At 55.7% G+C, this 21,721-nt stretch overlaps 1 protein-coding gene across 3 annotated transcripts; it reads left to right on the forward strand.

Annotated features, from left to right (window-relative positions):
* The first annotated feature begins 3,547 nt into the window (after positions 1-3,547).
* On the forward strand, positions 3,548-21,210 carry LOC144731779 (peroxisome proliferator-activated receptor delta-like). Of its 3 annotated transcripts, none has more exons than XM_078613007.1 (7): positions 3,548-3,636; positions 5,956-6,146; positions 6,502-6,640; positions 9,515-9,777; positions 11,930-12,223; positions 18,484-18,724; positions 20,823-21,210. In XM_078613007.1, exons 2-7 carry the CDS (start codon positions 5,961-5,963, stop codon positions 21,068-21,070), a joined length of 1,371 nt encoding a protein of 456 aa, XP_078469133.1. In that variant the 5' UTR covers positions 3,548-3,636; positions 5,956-5,960; the 3' UTR covers positions 21,071-21,210. The 3 variants fall into 3 exon arrangements, with proteins under 3 accessions (XP_078469133.1, XP_078469132.1, XP_078469134.1); XM_078613006.1 differs by lacking the exon at positions 3,548-3,636 and adding an exon at positions 3,871-4,409; XM_078613008.1 differs by lacking the exon at positions 3,548-3,636 and adding an exon at positions 3,871-4,273.
* Positions 21,211-21,721: the final 511 nt, after the last annotated feature.

Raw genomic sequence — 21,721 nt, forward strand, 5'->3', positions numbered from 1 at the left:
GTCCTGATGATGGGGCTGGGGCTTATAACGGTAATGACGGGGCCCTGCTTGTGATGGTAATGAATGAGGGCCACGTTGAGATGTGAGTGGAGGGATTCAGGTTCCGGTGGTGTTGATGGCTTTGGCCATGGTGATCAGGCTGCATTGTGACGATGGTGATGGCGCTTGTGATGTTTATGAAGATGGGACCCGGGTCAATCTTGGTGCCCGGGTGTTGATGGTGGTGATGGGACATGGATTACGGTATTGATGATGATAGTGGTTTATATACATCATACGGCCCATGTAATGATGATGATGGATAATTTGAGTTGATGATAGTTCAGTTGTGATTGTGATGATGGAAATCGGGTTACTATGATAATTGATACAGATGATGAGGCCCATCTAATGATTCATGATAACGATCATGGTTCCGTTGTCATGATGATTACATGATTCAGTTGTGATAATGTTGCCTGGATTACGATAATGATGGGACACGGGTTACCATTATGACTGATATAAGTGATGATGATGGTTCAAATGATGATGGTTCAGTTGTGGTAGTAATGATGATAATGATTCAGTGGTGGTGATGATGGTGTTGATTACGATGGTTGAGTGGTGGTGGTGGTGATGGTGTTGATTATGATGGTTGAGTGGTGGTGGTGATGGTGTTGATGATAATGATTCAGTGGTGGTGGTGATGGTGTTGATTATGATGGTTGAGTGGTGGTGGTGATGGTGTTGATGATAATGATTCAGTGGTGGTGGTGATGGTGTTGATTATGATGGTTGAGTGGTGGTGGTGATGGTGTTGATTATGATGGTTCATTGGTGGTGGTGATGGTATTGATTATGATGGTTCACTGGTGGTGGTGATGGTGTTGATGATAATGGTTCAGTTGTGGTGGTGATGGTGTTGATTATGATGGTTCACTGGTGGTGGTGATGGTGTTGATGGTGTTGATTATGATGGTTCACTGGTGGTGGTGATGGTGTTGATGATAATGGTTCAGTTGTGGTGGTGATGGTGTTGATTATGATGGTTGAGTGGTGGTGTTGATGATGTTGATTACGATGGTGCACTGGTGGTGGTGATGGTGTTGATGGTGTTGATTATGATGGTTCACTGGTGGTGGTGATGGTGTTGATGATAATGGTTCAGTTGTGGTGGTGATGACGATGTTGAAGCCACGGGCCCTGCTGTCCGAATCGTTGTGCCCGAGTCGATTCCGCCACGTGCTCACACGCGGCTCATTGTGATTGGTGAATGATTATAAGTAGCGCGATTTAGAAGTAGTTCATTAGTCGTTAGCTGTTGGTTAATTGCTCGTTCGCTGTGGGTTAGTCATTACCTGTGCGTGTTGGTTGCTCAGTCGCTGTGGGTCACGTGATTGTTCATTACTGGCGGCTCATTGCACCGTGAATGTGGGTTGGTGATTGCCCAGTCGCCGTGTTAGTTCTAGATTAGCTGCGCGTTGTTGTTAACTGCTCATTAGCTATGGGGCAATTGGCTCTGGGTGAATTGCTCATTAGCTGTGGGTTAATTCTTCATTAGCTGCGAGTTCATTGCTCCATGATCTATGGGTTGTCAATGGCTCAACAGATCTGGGTTAATTGCTCATTAGCTGTTGAACAATTCCTCATCTGTGAGTTAATTGCTCATTAGCGGTGGGTTGCTGTGATTTGACTGTGAAAAATAAAACTGCGAGAGACACCTGATGACTATTTGTTTGGGAGCAAGAGAGAACCCCACCATCATCACAACCCTCACCATCACAATCATCAACACAACCACCATCATCACAACCGTCACCTCAGATTAGCACGGTTGCCTACGTACGGTGCGAAAGAGGTTCTGCATACATCACAATAATCAACAATCACCATAACCATTATCACAACGATCATCACAATAACCACAGACATCGTCCTCGTCATCCCCACAAACACGATCATCAGCAGCACGATCGCCACCATCGGCCAGGCGCGGCGGGTGGCTGAGCTGCCTGGGGCCCGGCACTGGGGCGCGGCGGGGGTTGGTGGGTCACACGCGCACACAGCCGTGCAGCAAGCAGGCCGACTGCTGCCTGTGCAGCAAGCAGGATGACTGCTGCCTGTGCAGCAAGCAGGCCGATTGCTGCCTGTGCAGCAAGCAGGCCGATTGCTGCCTGTGCAGCAAGCAGGCCGATTGCTGCCTGTGCAGCAAGCAGGCCGATTGCTGCCTGTGCAGCAAGCAGGCCGATTGCTGCCTGTGCAGCAAGCAGGATGATTGCTGCCTGTGCAACAAGCAGGCCGATTGCTGCCTGTGCAGCAAGCAGGATGATTGCTGCCTGTGCAGCAAGCAGGCCGATTGCTGCCTGTGCAGCAAGCAGGATGATTGCTGCCTGTGCAACAAGCAGGCCGATTGCTGCCTGTGCAGCAAGCAGGCCGATTGCTGCCTGTGCAGGCAAGCAGGCCGATTGCTGCCTGTGCAGCAAGCAGGCCGATTGCCATCAGCAGGGGGGGGGGGGCGTGTCCCCCCTCGTGCGCCTGGGTTTATCTCCGAGTACTGCACAGTTTACTCGTGAGAATGGAGTTGGCCAAAAGTGCCAATATCGGAGCACAGAGCTTGGGGAAATTGTTTGAGATCGAGCGTTGCTCCCTCGCATCAATTATAATCAGACGCGTGGAGTTCAGGCGTTACGCCGGCACACACAGATCGCGCGGCCTCATCACGGAGACATTTAAATAATAACAACACGGAGTAGTACGATCAAACGTACCCTTAACATAAACAATACACATGTATTTGTTGACACATCCCATGAGCCGCACGGCCGTCTGGGAATGCATTGATTCAGTCCGAGCGAGACGAGAGCGGTGTCGACATGCAGTGAGTGTCTCTACGGGCCGAAACCTCGCTACCAAACCAATGCTGCGGAAACGATCCACTCCCCACAAGGCCGTGCGGCTGATGGGCTGTGTAGACAATACGTGCATTGCGTGTGGAGAGACACACACTCCGATACGGAGCCGTCTTGTGTGGCCGTCTGCTCTGTTCTCATCATTGACTGGGCGTCCTGCCAAGGTGTCCCCACCCGGACCCCGCCCCATGACCACCTGTACCCCGCCCCCCTGATCACCCGTACCCCTCCCCCCAATCACCCGTACCCCGCCCCCCTGATCACCTGTACCCCTCCCCCCAATCACCCGTACCCCTCCCCCCCGATCACCTGTACCCCTCCCCCAATCACCCGTACCCCTCCCCCCGATCACCTGTACCCCTCCCCCCAATCTCCCGTACCCCTCCCCCCAATCACCCGTACCCCTCCCCCCCGATCACCTGTACCCCTCCCCCCAATCACCCGTACCCCGCCCCCCTGATCACCTGTACCCCTCCCCCCAATCACCCGTACCCCGCCCCCCGATCACCTGTACCCCTCCCCCCAATCACCCGTACCCCTCCCCCCAATCACCCGTACCCCTCCCCCCCGATCACCTGTACCCCTCCCCCCAATCACCCGTACCCCGCCCCCCTGATCTTCTGTACCCCTCCCCCCAATCACCCGTACCCCGCCCCCCTGACCACCTGTACCCCTCCCCCAGCCGGTACACCTGAAGGCGGAAACCCCGTCTCGAGTAAAGGACGACTGGAGCAGCGGCTACCAGGTGAGTGTGTCAGCTGTGTGTGTGTCAGCTGTGTGAGTGTCAGCTGTGTGTCAGCTGTGTGTGTGTCAGCTGTGTGTGTGTGTCAGCTGTGTGTGTGTGTCAGCTGTGTGTGTGTGTCAGCTGTGTGTGTGTGTCAGCTGTGTGTGTGTGTCAGCTGTGTGTGTGTCAGCTGTGTGTCAGCTGTGTGTCAGCTGTGTGTGTGTGTCAGCTGTGTGTGTGTCAGCTATGTGTGTGTCAGCTGTGTGAGTGTCAGCTGTGTGAGTGTCAGCTGTGTGAGTGTCAGCTGTGTGAGTGTCAGCTGTGTGAGTGTCAGTCAGCTGTGTGTGTCAGTGTGTCAGCTGTGTGTGTGATGGTGTGTGATAATGTGATGGTGTTGGTGTGTGTGTGATGGTGTGTGATAATGTGATGGTGTGTGTGATGGTGTGATGGTGTGTGTGATGGTGTGTGATAATGTGTGATAATGTGATGGTGTTGGTGTGTGTGTGATGGTGTGTGATAATGTGATGGTGTGTGATAATGTGATGGTGTGTGATGGTGTTGGTGTGATGGTGTTGGTTGAGGCAGTCGCCCTCCAGCAACAACGGAGGGCGGAGGAGCGACGCTCACAACGAGCGGAGCGCCGGGTGGCTAAAGCACAGTAAGTTGGTACAGTAGGGGGCACAGGTGGTGCATCAGCCACTCATCTCGGCCATCTCAGTCAGTCGACCCGTGACACCGGAGTCTGCCCCGTGACCTCCTGCCAGCGGGCGTTCGACACTTCACGTGGCCTCAAGGTGCACATGGCCTGGCACAAGCGTCGTGTTGACGTCACCGCCACTTAGTGGCGAATGGCGGTTGTTGTTGTGTGTTGGTGTGTGATAATTTGATGGTGTGTGATGGTGTTGGGGCATCTTCCAGACCGATTCGGCCTCAAAAGAGTGCCTGGTGCCTTGCGTAAAAACATCGCCACTGGGGAGACACAGGCGGCCAGGCGTGGTGCTGTCTACCAACCCCCTCGTGTGCCGTGCCGGCCTTCAAAGGTGTTTTAACAGCACTTGCTCCAACAGTCTGTTAAGGCTACACGGGGGATCTTTATCTTTTGTGATGGTGTGATGATGGTGATGGTGTGATGGTGATGGTGTGATGATGGTGTGATGTTTTCTGTGATGGTGATGGTGTGATGATGGTGTGATGTGTGATGGTGTGATGATGGTGTGATGGTGTGATGATGGTGTGATGGTGTCATGATGGTGTCATGATGGTGTCATGATGGTGTCATGATGGTGTCATGATGGTGTCGGTGATGGTGTCGGTGATGGTGTCGGTGATGGTGTCGGTGATGGTGTCGGTGATGGTGTCGGTGATGGTGTGATGGTGATGGTGTGATGGTGATGGTGTGATGGTGATGGTGTGATGGTGATGGTGTGATGGTGATGGTGTGATGGTGATGGTGTGATGGTGATGGTGTGATGGTGATGGTGTGATGGTGATGGTGTGATGGTGATGGTGTGATGGTGATGGTGTGATGGTGATGGTGTGATGGTGATGGTGTGATGGTGATGGTGTGATGGTGATGGTGTGATGGTGATGGTGTGATGGTGATGGTGTGATGGTGATGGTGTGATGGTGATGGTGTGATGGTGATGGTGTGATGGTGATGGTGTGATGGTGATGGTGTGATGGTGATGGTGTGATGGTGATGGTGTGATGGTGTGATGATGGTGTCATGATGGTGTCATGATGGTGTCATGATGGTGTGATGATGGGGTGATGATGGGGTGATGGTGATGGGGTGATGGTGATGGGGTGATGGTGTGATGGTGTGATGATGGTGTGATGATGGTGGTGTGATGGTGATGGTGTGGTGTGATGGTGTGATGGCGTGATGGTGATGTGAGTGATGGTGTGAGTGATGGTGATGGTGTGGTGGTGTGAGTGATGGTGATGGTGTGATAGTGTGATGGTGTGTGTGATGGACCTGATGACATCGTTCACCATAACTCACCATCACTCACCTTCACTCACCTTCACTCACCATCACTCACCATCGCTCACTGTCACCCGCCACCACTCACACATTGGAACAAATACGTACCATTACACACCACCACAAAGACAAAGATCCCCCGTGTAGCCTTATAACAAACTATTGAGGCAAGTGCTGTTAGCGAGAACGAGAAGCACCTGTGAAGGGCTGGCACGGCATACCGGGGTGGGGGGGGGCAGCACCACGCCATTCAAAAACAAGCCCTGACCCGTGGCCGAGTGGCCGTGACTGCTGACCGAGCGTCGTGAATTCTGACTTCTGACCGAGTGGCCGTGTTCGCGTGGTGCGAGCAGAGGCGATGGCGATGCCCGAGGCCCCCGGGGAGAAGCTGCGGTCCCCGGCGAGGGGCTCCCCGGCGAGGGGCTCCGCCGTGGCGGCGGCGTCGTCGCCGTCGTGGCCCCCCGCGGAGGCCGTGGAGTGCCGCGTGTGCGGGGACCGCGCCTCGGGCTTCCACTACGGCCTCCACGCGTGCGAGGGATGCAAGGTACAGAGGGGCGAGAATCGGCACGTGGCCTGCGAGACGACGGGAGTGGGTGGGTGGGCACTGATCGCTGTTGCTGCTGCTGCCACTGCCGCTGATGTTACTGCTGCTGCTGCCACTGCTGCCGCTGCTGTTACTGCTGCTGCTGCCGCTGCTGCCACTGCTGCCACTGCCGCCGCTGCTACTGCTGCTGGTGCCACTGCCGCTGCTGCCACTGCTGCCACTGCCGCTGCTGTTACTGCTGCTGCTGCTGCCACTGCTGCTGCTGCCACTGCTGCCACCGCTGCTGCCGCTGCCGCGTGGTGATGGCAGCCGCGTCGTTGGTGCCGTTTTCCCGAAGCGTTGCCCTGTTCGCCAGGGCTTCTTCCGCCGCACGCTGCGCCTGGCGCTGGTGTACCCGCGGTGCACGCGCGCCTGCACCGTGCACAAGAACAGCCGCAACAACTGCCAGCACTGCCGCTACCAGAAGTGCCTGCGGCTCGGCATGTCACGCGACGGTGGGTGGCACGCACTCACTCGTGTCTGTGTGTGGTGTGTGTAGTGTGTTGTAGTGTGTGTGTGTTCGTGTGTGTGTAGTGTGTGTTCGTGTGGGGATAATCCTGCTGAGGCTGCGGTGCCTCAAATATTGGAAGAGGTCATCCCCTATGAGTGGCTGGCTGAGGTGCCATCTGTTGAGGAAGTACTGAAGGCGATCCGGAGTCTGAGACCAGGAAAGGCACTGGGCAGAGATGATCTCCCAAGCGAAATGCTGAGGGAGGGTGGCGTTTGTGCACAGACTGCCCTATATGACATCATGACAACAGTTTGGACCGCTGGACGGGTTCCGCAGGATTGGAAGGATGCCCTGGTGGTCCCCCTCTTTAAGAAGGGGGACCGCACAGACCGTAACAACTACAGGGGCATCTCACTCCTCAGTGTGCCAGGAAAGGTCGTGGCAAGGATTATTCAACATCGCCTTGCTAGGCACGCTGAGCAGAGGCTTGCGGAGCCCCAATGCGGTTTCAGGAAAGGGCAGTCCTGCACAGATGCCATATTTTCTGTCCGTCTGCTACAGCAGAGGTGTAGGGAATTTCAACAAGACCTACAGATCTGCTTTATTGACCTGGTCAAGGCCTATGATACCATCAGTAGGCCTGGGCTCTGGGTTGTTCTTCGTGCTTTCGGAGTCCCTGACCCTCTGCTCACGATCATTAAGGACCTTCATGATGGTGAGCGGGCCCAGGTTAAACTACGTGGCCGGGAGTCGGAGCCTTTCCCTGTACACCTTGGGGTGCGACAAGGATGTCCTCTTGCTCCCACATTATTTAACATCTATTTAAACCACTAATTCGTGAAGCCTTCAATAGCTGTACCGGGGGAATTTCCATTTGTTACAGATATAATGGGAGGCTGATCGATGCCCGGGTGCATCAAGGGATGGCTCCCTATTGGTCAACCACGTTATGTATGCCGATGATTTGGTAATAGCTGCTCATTCAGAGGAGGAGTTGGAGACGCTGCTGCTAAGACTGGAGCGTGCCATTAAGAGGTGGGGCCTTACCATCAGCCCCACCAAAACTAAGCACCTGCCTGGGTATTTTGTACCATCGGACACTCCACCCCCACAACTCCCAATCAATGATGGGACAGTAGTGGAGAGAGTGGAGAGTTTCCCATACCTGGGAAGTGTGCTTATGACCGGCTCTAGTTTAACAGCAGAGGTCTCACTCCGAATCAGTCGAGCGGCAATATCTTTTCATCGGTTGCATAACGCTGTGTGGAAGCTACCTGGTCTGTAGCTCCATACGAAGCTTCAGGTCGCTATGCTTGTGAAACGTGGACCCCCCTAATGGAGCATCTTCGCCGGTTAGAAACATTTAGGCTGGCCTGCCTACGATCCATCCTGGGTTTAACCAGGCTGGATTGCGTGAGGTGCTCACAAATCCTTGAAAGATCTGGGCAAAGTCCCATCGGTGAGCTCCTCCGGCAGGCAAGGCTGCGTTGGCTGGGTCATGTAGCCCGCATGCCCAGCCACTGCATGCCTAAACAGCTTTTGTTCGGCCGGATCGAGGGGGCAAAATGGGCGCGGCACGGGCTAGAGATGAGATGGAGTGATGTGGTACAGGAGGAAGTGGAGCTGAGTGGACTTGCCGATGACTGGTACCAGCGTTGTCAAGATCGGCCTCTGTGGAGGAGGCTCGTGAAGGACGCTACTGGGCAGTTGGAGGCAGTCGCCCTCCAACAACAATTGAGGGCGGAAGAGCGACGCTCACAACGAGTGGAGCGCCGGGTGGCTGAAGCACAGCAAGTTGGCACAGTAGGGGGCACAGGTGGTGCATCAGCCAGTCATCTCGGTCATCTCAGTCAATCGACCCGTGGCACCTGGGTCTGCCTCGTGACCTCCTGCCAGCGGGCGTTCGACACTTCATGTGGCCTCAAGGTGCACATGGCCTGGCACAAGCGTCGTGGTTACGTCACCGCCACTTAGTGGCGAATGGCGGTTGTTGTTGTGTAGTGTGTGTGTAGCGTGTGTTCGTGTGTGCGTGCGTGCGTGTGTGGGGAGCGGTAGTGTAGTGGTTAGCATGCCACGTTATGAACTCACCGACCCGAGTTCGATTCCCCGCTCACGGCCAACACTGGTGACTGTTATTTGAATCGGTCCCGGACCTCCCCTAGGTCGACTCAGACTCAAATAAGAACCTGGTGTTCGGTGTGTAAACATCACCAATGGGGAGACGGGCGTGGTGCTGGCCACCCACCCCCTCGTGTGCCGCGCCGGCCTTTATAGGTGCTCGCTAACAGCACTTGCCCCCACAGTCTGTTAAAGTGTGCACGTGGCCGCGTGTCCGCAGGGCCGCGTTGCGTCTGCGTGTGTGCGCGTGCCACTGCGAGTTCCGGATTATCCGGACCGTGAGGAATGTCGCCGCTGCCCGCACGTGCCGGCTGACATTAGAACCCCCCCCCCTCGCAAGCTCCACCCTGTGGCGAGCGTAGACACGCGGTTCGATTCCGGTGGGCCGCCCTGGTTATTCCTGCTGGGGTATCAACCGGTAAATACCGTGACGCGCAATCCACCTTGCTCACAGTGGACGTCAAAGCTCCCCGTGACGCCATCTGAAGCGAGTAGTGAGCCCGGCTGCGTCGGTGAGCACCGGGTTTGGCAGAATCACTCGATTGAGGTTCCACACACAGCAGCGCACCCCCCTTCCTCACCACGAGAACCCGGCCAGGACCCTCCTGGAACAGAGTCACGAGACTTGGTGAGGCTTTCCTGCGTAAACAGGCGTGATGTATTAACAATAATAACATGACGGGGTGGCGCCGCTGTCGGGCGCTGCGGTGGAGTGGCCGTGGTTGGTGATGCCCGGGGCTAACGCCGTGTGCCCCCACAGCGATTCGGTTTGGCCGCATGCCGCCCAGCGAGCGAGACCGCATCCTGGCCGAGACGGCGCCGGAGGCGAGCGGTGGCTCTGGCGGCGGCAGCGGCGTCGAGAGCGGCGGCGGCTCTGACGGCGGCGAGCAGAGCTCCCCGTTGCCGGCCGAGGACGGGGAGGAGGCACTGGCGGCGCTGGCGGCCCACGTGCAGGCCGCCTACCGCCGCACGTTCCCGCTCACCAAGGCCAAGGTGGAGGACATCCTCCGGGACCTGGAGTCGGTGAGAGGCGGGGAGACGCGGGGAGACACGGGGAGACGCGGGGAGAGACGCGGGGAGACACGGGGGGAGAGACGCGGGGAGAGACGCGGGGAGACACGCGGGGAGACACGGGGGGAGACACGGGGAGAGACACGGAGAGACGCGGGGAGAGACGCGGGGAGAGGAATGGTGGCGGGCGCCATGCTCGGCGCGCGATGAGGGGCGTTTGCCCAGCCACGCGCGCGGTCGCTCGTTCGTCGATGGGAGTTGGCTGCACGTCCCAGCATATAGGACTGCAGAGCTTGGGAAATGTGTTCGGTCGATTGCGGACAGCCGTCGCGTGCGTGCCAGGGGGGGGGGGTGGGGGGGGCGAGGGAGGGCTGACGCGGAGTCGAACCCCGCCCGGGATGTGAACTCCGCAGCGTTGCGAGCCGCTCGCTTGAGCGCCTGCTCCCCGAGTCGGTGTCTTGATTTTGTCGTCGTGGCCTCGTGGAGCGATTCGTGGCCAGTGCCGTCGCCCCCCCCCCCACTTGGAGTGCCGGGGAGGTGATGTTGCATATGCTGCTGCTGCTGCTGCCGCTGTTGTATTTGTCGCAATTGTCGGGAAGGAAGAAACCTCGCAACTCCCTCGCACGCTCAGTTGGGCACAGCGGGAAACTCGCGCAGTGTGACAACTTCTAGTCACGGAATGGGGCAGCGCCACTTCACTGCTTTGTTCTCGATAAGATCGGTCGAGTTCTCTCGCAGCTTACTTCGCATTACCACAACACCCAGCCACCCCCCACCCTCCCCACCCAAACCCAGCCACCCAGACCCAGCCGACCCCCCCCACCCAGACCCAGCCCCCCCCTAGACCCAGCCACCCAGACCCCCCCCCCACCCAGACCCCACCCAGACCCAGCCCCCCCCACTCAGACCTAGACCCCCCCCAGACCCAGACCCCCCCCTCACCCAGACCCAGCCCCCCACCCAGACCCAGCTCCCCCCCAGACCCAGACCCCCCCCCACCCAGACCCCCACCCAGACCCAGCCCCCCCCCCACCCAGACCCAGACCCCCCCCACCCAGACCCAGCCCCCCCCCAGACCCAGCAGTGTCAGCTGGGTTTGCAGTTCAGGACAGGGCCGGCAGGACCCGTTCTGCGTGGTCGTGGCTCGGCACGCTCACAATGTGGTCCAACAGGAGCAGCGGGAGTGGTGTGTGTAGTGTTCACGTGTGTGTGGTGTGTATGTGTAGTGTATGTGTGCGTGGAGTGTGTGTGTGGAGTGTGTGTGGAGTGTGTGTGTGTGTATTGTCTGTGTGTGGGGTGTGTGTAGTGTGTGTATTGTCTATGTGTGGTGTGTGTGTAGTGTCTGTGTGGTGTGTGGTGTGTGTGGTGTGTGTAGTGTGTCTGGGTGTGTCTATTTACCATAATGTAGAAGCATCAATTCGACTTACCTTTTGTCTCAAGTGCTGAAGAAATAATATAGACACCAAATGCACTTTGTTGCTGCGTATATATATTCACTTTCAATAAAAGAAACGTCAAACTTAAAGCGAATTTGCGAAAAAAAATATTTCCGCTCGACCTGCGTGAGTGTAAAAATCCACCCGCTCATGAATATTAATGAGGGGGGGGGGGGCATGTGGAGTGACGTCACGCGCGTTACACACAAACATACATTCTTGGCTCATTGTAGTAGTAACGAGCCTTTTGCCCGACCAAGGCCGGGTGTAGATTGCAGTAAATTTCAAATATGCAATAGAAAAATTGTTCAGCTCATGATTATTAATGATGGGGGGTTGCTCCATGTGGAGTGACGTCACTCGCTAATGGTTATTGTGAAGGGGTGCGGGATGTGGAGTGACGTCACCCCCTCATGGTTATTGGGGAGGGGTGCGGCATGTGGAGTGCGCGACCTTCTTGTGCGTTAGTGTTAAAATCCACACCACTCATGAATATTAATGAAGGGGGGGGGTGGGCCTCGTGTGGAGTGACGTCACGCGGGGGGGTGGGCTTCGTGTGGAGTGACGTCACGCGGGGGGGGTGGGCCTTGTGTGGAGTGACGTCACGCGCGTGACGGACAGACATCTCTGGGTGACGGCGGCAGGCAGGCAGGGGGTGTGTGCATGTCGGGCACCGCGCCTGCCGCTCACTGTCGCTGTGCACGGGGCTGGTGGCGCGTGCGAACCAGGTGCACATCGTTCGGGACATGCGCTCCCTCGAGGAGTTCGGCAGAAGCATCGGGCTGACTCAGCTGGTGGTGCCGAGCGAGCGCGACCCCTCCATGGAGGCGATGCTCCGGGAACAGCTGCAGGCGGCGCCCGGACAGGAGCCGGGCGCTGCGGCGGCGGCGGCGGTGCCAGGCGCGGTGCAGCTGGTCCACTTCTTCAACCGGTTCCAGTACCGCATCGCCGACGTGGTGCGCCAGGTCACCGAGTTCGCCAAAGCCATCCCGGGGTTCGGCGCCATCGACATCAACGACCAGGTGAGGGACCGGGGTGGGGGGCAGTGCCCGATTCAGCGAGTGCGCGGGGCCTGTCGCATAACAGGGGGCCCTAAATATATAAATAAAACACTTAAATATGTAATGCGGGCGTAAGCGACCTTCCGGATGTGACGTCACGGGGAGGCGGAGCCAGGTGACGTGGGTGAAAAGGTTGGGGTCCTTAAGTGGGTAAACAGGAAGGAGAAGGCAGTCGGGGTGTGAATGGAAAAGAGTGGGGCCGCGCGGGCGAACGTGAGGAGGGGGCACCGTTGGCCAGCGGGAGCCAACCCCGGAGAATAGCAGGGAGCTAAAGGGTGGTGAGAAGCTGCGGAGAGTACAGCCAGGAAGGCTGTGTGTTAGAGGCAGCGGTGTGGCTGCAGAGAGTCGCAGGAGCAGGAAGGCTGTGTGTCGGAGGCAGCGGTGTGGCTGCAGAGAGTCGCAGGAGCGACGAAGAGAGAGAGAGAGAGACAGCACGAGGCTGTCAGCGCTGCGGAGTAAGCAAGAGGGAGAAGAGCAGCAGCGATTACAGCCAGGGGGGGCTGAGAGTGAGTAACAGCAGCGGAGCTGCTGTGGGGGCTACAGGAGCGACAGAGGCCAACAGAGGGGCTGCTGGTGGAGAAGAGAGAGACATCGGAGTCAGCACGGTGGGGACTGAGCAAAGAGGAGACAGCCGTGTGGGTAATACAGTACGGACCAAATAAAGGACACTGAGCCAGAGATCGTGGTCAAGTCTTTTATTACAAATATTAAAACACATACTTTTTAACTTGCATAGTTAAGTAATTGTATTCTTACATTCGCTATACAGCAAGATAATACGACAAATCGATAACCTTAAACATCCAGTCGTTCATAAAAGTTGAAGGCAGTATAGTACTATAGGAATCGAACAAGTGCAGAATCACTGAACCGCCTGGCCGCCTTTGGGGCCGTCCATAAATGACGTCACGCACCTGGGGGGGGTCAGACATTTGTGACGATGTGTGACGGGGGGGGGGGGGGGGTTGAGAAATGTGACGTCACATCAAAATGCGCAACTTCAAATTAATATAGACAACACGTTCTACTTAATTAAATAGACTTTTTAAATCCTTTATATTAATTTCACTTGCTTGCTTGTGCGCTTACGACCGTGCAAATCTTTCGGTCGTTTTTTAACCCACTTCCCGTGATCCAATCGAGCTGACATTTTGCACACAGACTCGTTGTGCGTGACAATTTATTTTCGTGAAAAAATTTTTCCTAAATTTTCCACTTTTTAGGGGAAATTTTTTTCATATTTAATTTAAAATACCAATGTGATAAAAATGAAACTCTTGCTCAAGAAAAACAGAAATGAATAATAAAATGAAACCGATACCACGCATATAAAGGATTTATAGTGAAAAACTTTGTTTTTACGGGTTAATTTTTTAATAAATGTTTTCTCCTACAACATCAGTGCAGCGCCACATTAAATACGCACTACAACGGCAATAGTTTAAAGCGATTTTAAGCATGTTTTATATTTTTTTTGGGGGGGGGGGGGGTGGCAGAGCTTTGTGACGTCACATTTGAGGAGGGGGTCTGACTTTTTGTGACGCCGTGTGACGATGGGGGTGGGGGGGGCTCAAATCGTCCAAAATCGCATGACGTCATTTATGGACGGCCCCTTTGTCTTCTTCGTGACGATGTTTACACATCGCACCAGGTACTCATTTGAGGCTGAGTCGACCTAGGAGAGGCCCAGGACCTGTTCAGATAACCGTCACTGGTGATGTTGGCCATGAGCGGGAATCGAACTCGGGTCACCAGGTTCGTAGCGCAGCGTAGCGCTAACCACTACACCCACCGCTCCCCTGTACTCTCGGACACATTCTCACCTACACGCAGCCGTATGACACACTCCGACTCTACCCCCTTGCCCGTGGGGGGGTGCCGTGGGCACAAAGTTGCGTGCAATGCCACACCCGGACACGACGCACCGTGCCAGGCTAGGTGCCCTTTGAGGCCACGTGAAGTGTCAAGTCAGCTCGGTGACAGGAAGTTGCCATGGCTTCTCAGCCGTCTTGTTGACCAGTGTGGTTCCCGGTTGGTTGTGCCTTCTTGTGGTGGTTGCTGTAATTGGTTGTTTATCCTTTCATCTGGCAACAAAACTGACACCTTTTTTTACAAGGAGTCATGTTTGTGTAATGTAGTAACTCGGCGGGAGACGACTTCACGGGTAACACACTCTTTATTTTATCAAACTTGGTTACAGGTGGCTAACACCTACTTTATATCTCGGGTGACAAACACCCACTTAGCTGCTTGGCGACTAACGCCCACTGAGCTACTCGGATGACCAACATCCACTTAGTACTCGGGTGACAAACACCCACTTAGCTACTTGGCGACTAACGCCCACTGAGCTACTCGGATGACCAACATCCACTTAGCTACTCGGCGACTAACGCCACTGGGCTACTCGGATGACCAACATCCACTTAGTACTCGGGTGACAACCACCCACTTAGCTACTTGGCGACTAACGCCCACTGAGCTACTCGGATGACCAACATCCACTTAGCTACTCGGCGACTAACGCCACTGAGCTACTCGGATGACCAACATCCACTTAGCTACTCGGCGACTAACGCCACTGAGCTACTCGGATGACCAACATCCACTTAGCTACTCGGCGACTAACGCCACTGAGCTACTCGGATGACCAACATCCACTTAGCTACTCGGCGACTAAGTCTTCAGCTCCGTCTTCGGGTCTTCAACTGGGTAACTCTCCCCGAGTGCTCTCGCGCGTCCCCCTTTATACCCCACCTGCGGACGTCGCTGCGAGCACCCACTTATTCGACCAATCGCCGGGCGCTGGCTACGATCCTCTTTTCCCACATCTCATCGTGCCTCACCACTCACTCCGCGCCGCCCCGTCATCTGTCACTCCCGGCGCGCGCGTCCACACCACGCCCACAACGCGTGCCCAACCCCGCACCCCGCGCCGCCCCGTGATCCATCACTGTCACAGTCGGCGCACGTCAATACCACCACTACATCACCCCCTACCACATAGCTCGCAGCCGCCCCGGCTGCTATAAAAATATACAAACCCCCCCTGTGTGCCCCGTAACACAACACAACAACAAGAACAACAACTAAGCTAACAACACAACACGACGCGAACACTACCATCCGCAACCCTCAACCAATGCCACCGCGACAACAGAACAATATATACAAACCGGCGAGTGACAATAGCAATGTGTATGCAAAAAAACAAATGGAAATTTTTTTTTCTTTCGACTCGTGCAGTGTCCCCTTTTCTTCCGAGCGTCCCTACAACGGGACATAACCCCGGCAGAGGGGAACACCGGGCGAGCTCGGTGTAGAGCAAAAAAACCGTCTTCATGAAAATTGTTGAGACCTAGCCCGAGTCCGCCTTGCCGGTCCGTCGTACGGCACCAGACACGGTTGAACGTCCGGTGGTGCCGGCGGTTCAGGAAGACATCGGCCAGGCATCGAGGACTCGTGCGTGCCCCGGGGTTCAGGCTCTCGACGGTCAGCAGCCGTCAAGCCCGAGGCACCGGGTTTTGTTGGGATGACTTGTGGCCCTGGTCGTCGTCCCGACGTGGTCCTGCGGCGCGCTGACGCGGGGCCCGGCACCCGGCTGCGACGTGACCCCGAAGGCCGCAGTTGTAGCAGACGACGGACGTCGTAGGTTTCGGTTGCTCCAGCTTGCGGGGCGAACGTGTGGGCGAACGACCTCCCGTTCTCCACTCCCCCGGACGCGATGCAGCGAAGGCCTGCTCCTGCACCGCAGCTGGCTGAGGTTCGGCGATCGTGGCGGCCAGTGCCGCGTTCCCCGGCCATTTGCAGACGACCCCCGGCTTGCGTTTGAGGACCTCGTACGCGTGAATGCTCGTGGCGATCGCCAGGGAGCAGATCTCCATCTCGTCTGCCACGTTGATGGGGACCCCCAACTCGTGGGCCAACACCAGCAGCTGCTCCGTCACCATGGCGTCCTTCCCCTCCTTATCCATGCGGGGAAAAGCTGCGTCCGCCAAGGCGAGTAGTGCCGTGCGGTAGGCTAGCGTCGTTTCCCCAGCCACCTTCCGCCGATCGTAGAACTGGTGGCGACACGTGGAGGGCGGCCCGAACACCTTCGCCATCAGGTGTAGTGCGGCCTGGAGCGTAGAGCGGGACGACCTTGCAGCAGATGTGAAGGCTGCAAGCGCGTCGTCGTCAAGCATCGCTGGCAACGCACGCAGGGCAGTGGTGTCGGACCACCCCGACATCTCCTGATGAGCGAGGAACCTTCGTTGGAAGGCTCCCCAGTCGCCCCCATCCGCCTTGAACGCCGACAGCGCGGGCAATCTTTGCTGGAGGACCCGATCGTCGTCGACGTCGGAGAGATTTTCCCGCGCTCCGCTGGAGTTGTGTAAAATGTCGGCTCGGTTGTCAGGCGCAAAATGGAGGGCTCCGGCGCGCGCTGATGACGTGGGCTGCGCTGCGCGGAGGTGTCCGGCCACGTGGCGTCCGTCTTTCCCGCCAATCGGTGGCGGCCCCCCAAAAACGGCGGCAACTTCCAGACTTTTGGCGCGAAGCGCCTTTTGGCGGGAATCCTCCAACGTCGCTTCCTCCACGACCCCCGCAGCCGTTTTTTCCGCTCGCCGGAACGGAGATGTCGGCCAAGACAGCGGCGGCGGCGAGTAGCAACTCCGCCAACCGGGAGTGCGCGTCCTGGAGGCCGGTGTCGGAGGCAAGCGGAGCGTCGGCCATCACCGCGAAGTGCTGCATCGGCGGCAACTCCTCGTCCTCTACTCCCGAGGTCGGTGTCCCCGGTACGCCGTCGTCATCCCGACCTCGCTCGTGGGTACGGGTAGTCTTCCTTGTGTCCATACTTCTTGAAGACAGGTTTACTTCTGACGCCAGTTGTAATGTAGTAACTCGGCGGGAGACGACTTCACGGGTAACACACTCTTTATTTTATCAAACTTGGTTACAGGTGGCTAACACCTACTTTATATCTCGGGTGACAAACACCCACTTAGCTGCTTGGCGACTAACGCCCACTGAGCTACTCGGATGACCAACATCCACTTAGTACTCGGGTGACAAACACCCACTTAGCTACTTGGCGACTAACGCCCACTGAGCTACTCGGATGACCAACATCCACTTAGCTACTCGGCGACTAACGCCACTGGGCTACTCGGATGACCAACATCCACTTAGTACTCGGGTGACAACCACCCACTTAGCTACTTGGCGACTAACGCCCACTGAGCTACTCGGATGACCAACATCCACTTAGCTACTCGGCGACTAACGCCACTGAGCTACTCGGATGACCAACATCCACTTAGCTACTCGGCGACTAACGCCACTGAGCTACTCGGATGACCAACATCCACTTAGCTACTCGGCGACTAACGCCACTGAGCTACTCGGATGACCAACATCCACTTAGCTACTCGGCGACTAAGTCTTCAGCTCCGTCTTCGGGTCTTCAACTGGGTAACTCTCCCCGAGTGCTCTCGCGCGTCCCCCTTTATACCCCACCTGCGGACGTCGCTGCGAGCACCCACTTATTCGACCAATCGCCGGGCGCTGGCTACGATCCTCTTTTCCCACATCTCATCGTGCCTCACCACCCACGCCGCGCCGCCCCGTCATCTGTCACTCCCGGCGCGCGCGTCCACACCACGCCCACAACGCGTGCCCAACCCCGCACCCCGCGCCGCCCCGTGATCCATCACTGTCACAGTCGGCGCACGTCAATACCACCACTACATTTGCATAGACCACAATACCTGCGGTCAGAATGCAAACAAAAAACACAACTCTGATAATGTATGCAGTTTTGTTGCCAGATAAAAGGGTAAAAAAACAATTATCATATTTTGCTACTGGCAAAGAAGGTTCCAATGGTGTAAATGCTTACCCCGAGCTCTCATACTCTGATGGTGCATTGTCTTTGAGTTGTGCACCTTTTGGTGTCATCTGGTCCAACACCATGTGAGACGAGGCTCTAAGGAAAGCTGTCTCGAGTGTGGACCAATTAACTTCAAGGACAGTGCATACATTATCAGAGTTGTGTTTTTTGTTTGCATTCTGACCGTAGGTATTGTGGTCAATGCAAACATGACTCCTTGTAAAAAAAGGTGTCAGATTTGTTGCCAAATAAAAGGGTTAAAAAAAACCAATTATCAGATTTTGCTACCGGCAAAGGAGGTTCCAATGGTGTGGTTGCTGTAGTTCGGTGGTTGCCGTCGACGTCGCCGCAGGTGACACTGCTCAAGTACAGCGTGTACGAGGCCATGTTCACCATGATGGCGGGACACGTGCGCGAGGACGGCATGCTGCTGGCGGGCGGCGGCGTCTACATCTCGCGACCCTTCTACGACGCCATGATCAGCAACTTCCACAGCAGCGACTCCAAGTTCGAGTTCTCGCAGCGCTTCAACGCGCTGGGCCTGCTGGACGACGACATCGCCGTCTTCCTCGCCGCCATCGTCCTCTGCGACGGTGGGCGCCGCGACGCCTCTTCGCGTGGAGCGGGGGCCAGTAGCGGTGGAGGTTGTTTTAACTGGTCCTAGTCCCTCCCCTAGGTCAACTCGGCCTTGACCAAGTACCTGGTAGGGTGTGTAAAAATATCAGCACTGGGGAGACAAAGGCGGCCGGGCGTGGTGCTGGCCACCCACCCCCTCGTGTGCCGTGCCGGCCTTCATAGGTGCTACTCGCTAATGGCACTTGCCCAAACAGTCTGTGAAGGCTATACGGGGGGGGGGGTCATCTTTGTCTGTGGTGCCGTGTGCCAATGTGTCACTGTCAGATGTGTCACTGTGTTGTGTATGTGTGAATGTGTCACTGTGTGAATGTATCACTGTGTCTGTGTCACTGTGTTTTGTGTGGCTGTGTGAATGCGTCACTGTGTGAATGCGTCACTGTGTTGTCTGTGTGAATGTGTCACTGTGTGCCTGTGTGAATGTGTCAGTGTGTGTCACTGTGAATGTGCCACTGTGTCTGTGTCACTGTCTGTGTGAATGCGTCACTGTGTCACTGTGAATGTGTCACTGTCTGTGAATGCGTCACTGTGAATGCGTCACTGTGTCTGTGTGAATGCGTCACTGTGTGAATGTGTCACTGTGTGTCACTGTGAATGTGCCACTGTGTCTGTCACTGTGTCTGTGTGAATGCGTCACTGTGAATGCGTCACTGTGAATGTGTCACTGTCTGTGTGAATGTGTCACTGTGAATGTGTCAGTGTCTGTGTGAATGTGTCACTATGAATGTGTCACTGTCTATGTGAATGCGTCACTGAATGTGTCACTTTGTCTGTGTGAATGCGTCACTGTGAATGTGTCACTGTGTCTGTGTGAATGCGTCACTGTGTCTGTGTGAATGCGTCACTGTGAATGCATCACTGTGTCTGTGTGAATGTGTCACTGAATGCGTCACTGTGTCTGTCACTGTCTGTGTGAATGCGTCACTGTGTGTCACTGTGTCTGTGTCACTGTGTCTGTGTGAATGCGTCACTGTGTCTCTGTCACTGTGTCTGTGTGAATGCGTCACTGTGAATGTGTCACTGTCTGTGTGAATGCATCACTGTGTCTGTGTGAATGCGTCACTGTGAATGCATCACTGTGTCTGTGTGAATGTGTCACTGAATGCGTCACTGTGTCTGTCACTGTCTGTGTGAATGCGTCACTGTGTGTCACTGTGAATGTGTCACTGTGTCTGTGTCACTGTCTGTGTGAATGCGTCACTGTGAATGTGTCACTGTGTCTGTGTGAATGCGTCACTGTGTGTCACTGTGAATGTGTCACTGTGTCTGTGTCACTGTCTGTGTGAATGCGTCACTGTGAATGTGTCACTGCGTCTGTGTGAATGCGTCACTGTGTCTGTGTCACTGTCTGTGTGAATGCGTCTGTGTGAATGCGTCACTGTGAATGTGTCACTGTGTCTGTGTCACTGTCTGTGTGAATGCGTCACTGTGAATGTGTCACTGTGTCTGTGTCACTGTCTGTGTGAATGCGTCACTGTGAATGTGTCACTGTGTCTGTGTCACTGTCTGTGTGAATGCGTCACTGTGAATGTGTCACTGTGTCTGTGTGAATGCGTCACTGTGTCACTGTGAATGTGTCACTGTGTCTGTGTCACTGTCTGTGTGAATGCGTCACTGTGAATGTGTCACTGCGTCTGTGTGAATGCGTCACTGTGTCTGTGTCACTGTCTGTGTGAATGCGTCTGTGTGAATGCGTCACTGTGAATGTGTCACTGTGTCTGTGTCACTGTGTGAATGCGTCACTGTGAATGTGTCACTGTGTCTGTGTCACTGTCTGTGTGAATGCGTCACTGTGAATGTGTCACTGTGTCACTGTCTGTGTGAATGCGTCACTGTGAATGTGTCACTGTGTCTGTGTCACTGTCTGTGTGAATGCGTCACTGTGAATGTGTCACTGTGTCTGTGTGAATGCGTCACTGTGAATGTGTCACTGTGTCTGTGTCACTGTCTGTGTGAATGCGTCACTGTGAATGTGTCACTGTGTCTGTGTCACTGTCTGTGTGAATGCGTCACTGTGAATGTGTCACTGCGTCTGTGTGAATGCGTCACTGTGTGCAGACCGTCCGGGCCTGGTGAACGTGGCGGCCGTGGAGAGGCTCCAGATGCGCATGCTGCAGGCGCTGGCGCTGCAGTTGCGCCGAGCGCACCCGCACTGCCCCTTCCTCTTCCCCAAGCTGCTGCAGAAGCTGGCCGACTTGCGCGAGCTCGTCACGGAGCACGTGGACTTCGTGGAGACCTACCGGCGCACGCAGGCGGGCGCCAAGCTGCACCCGCTGCTGCTCGAGATCCTCACCGACATGTACTGAGATAGTCGCCGATATTCAGACTTGTACCGAGATAGTCGCCAACTTGTACCGAGATACTCGCCGATACTCGCCGACTTGAAATGTATTCTTGTTGAGGCGCACGGACATTGAAATGTATTGGAATACCCATCGACATGGTACCGAGATGGTCCTCGTGGATACGTCGTGGAGGGCAGGGTGGGGGCGGTAGTGGCACTCGGCACGACGGGGCAAGGTGGTCCTCGGTTCGATTCCCGACTCGGGCACTGCTGTTTGTATGATCTCCCCCTGGTCTGCACGGGGGGGGGGGGGGGGGGGGGGGGGGTTCGCCGTGTTGTCGGGTTTGCTCTCATAGCTAACAACAAAAACGTGGAACTTGGTATTGGACCAAACATCCCAATGGTGAAAAATTACCTGCCAATTGAGATTGCGCGCTCCTGCAAACACTTGGCAGGACGCTGCTGAAAGAGCGTCGAGACTCGGCAAGGCTCTCCTGAGTAAGCGAGCGTAAGTCAACAAAGTCCGACACGATGGGAACCGAGCGTGCGCAACCGACATGCGTGTGTTAACACACACGTGCGTGTTAACACACGCGCGTGTGTGCTAACACACGTGCGTGTTAACACACGCGCGTGTGTGCGCAAGCTCGGTGTCGGACTTTGTTGACTTACG

Source organism: Lampetra planeri, chromosome 40, assembly GCF_965212315.1.
Source record: "Lampetra planeri chromosome 40, kcLamPlan1.2.h2, whole genome shotgun sequence".
NCBI classification, from domain to species: domain Eukaryota; kingdom Metazoa; phylum Chordata; class Hyperoartia; order Petromyzontiformes; family Petromyzontidae; genus Lampetra; species Lampetra planeri.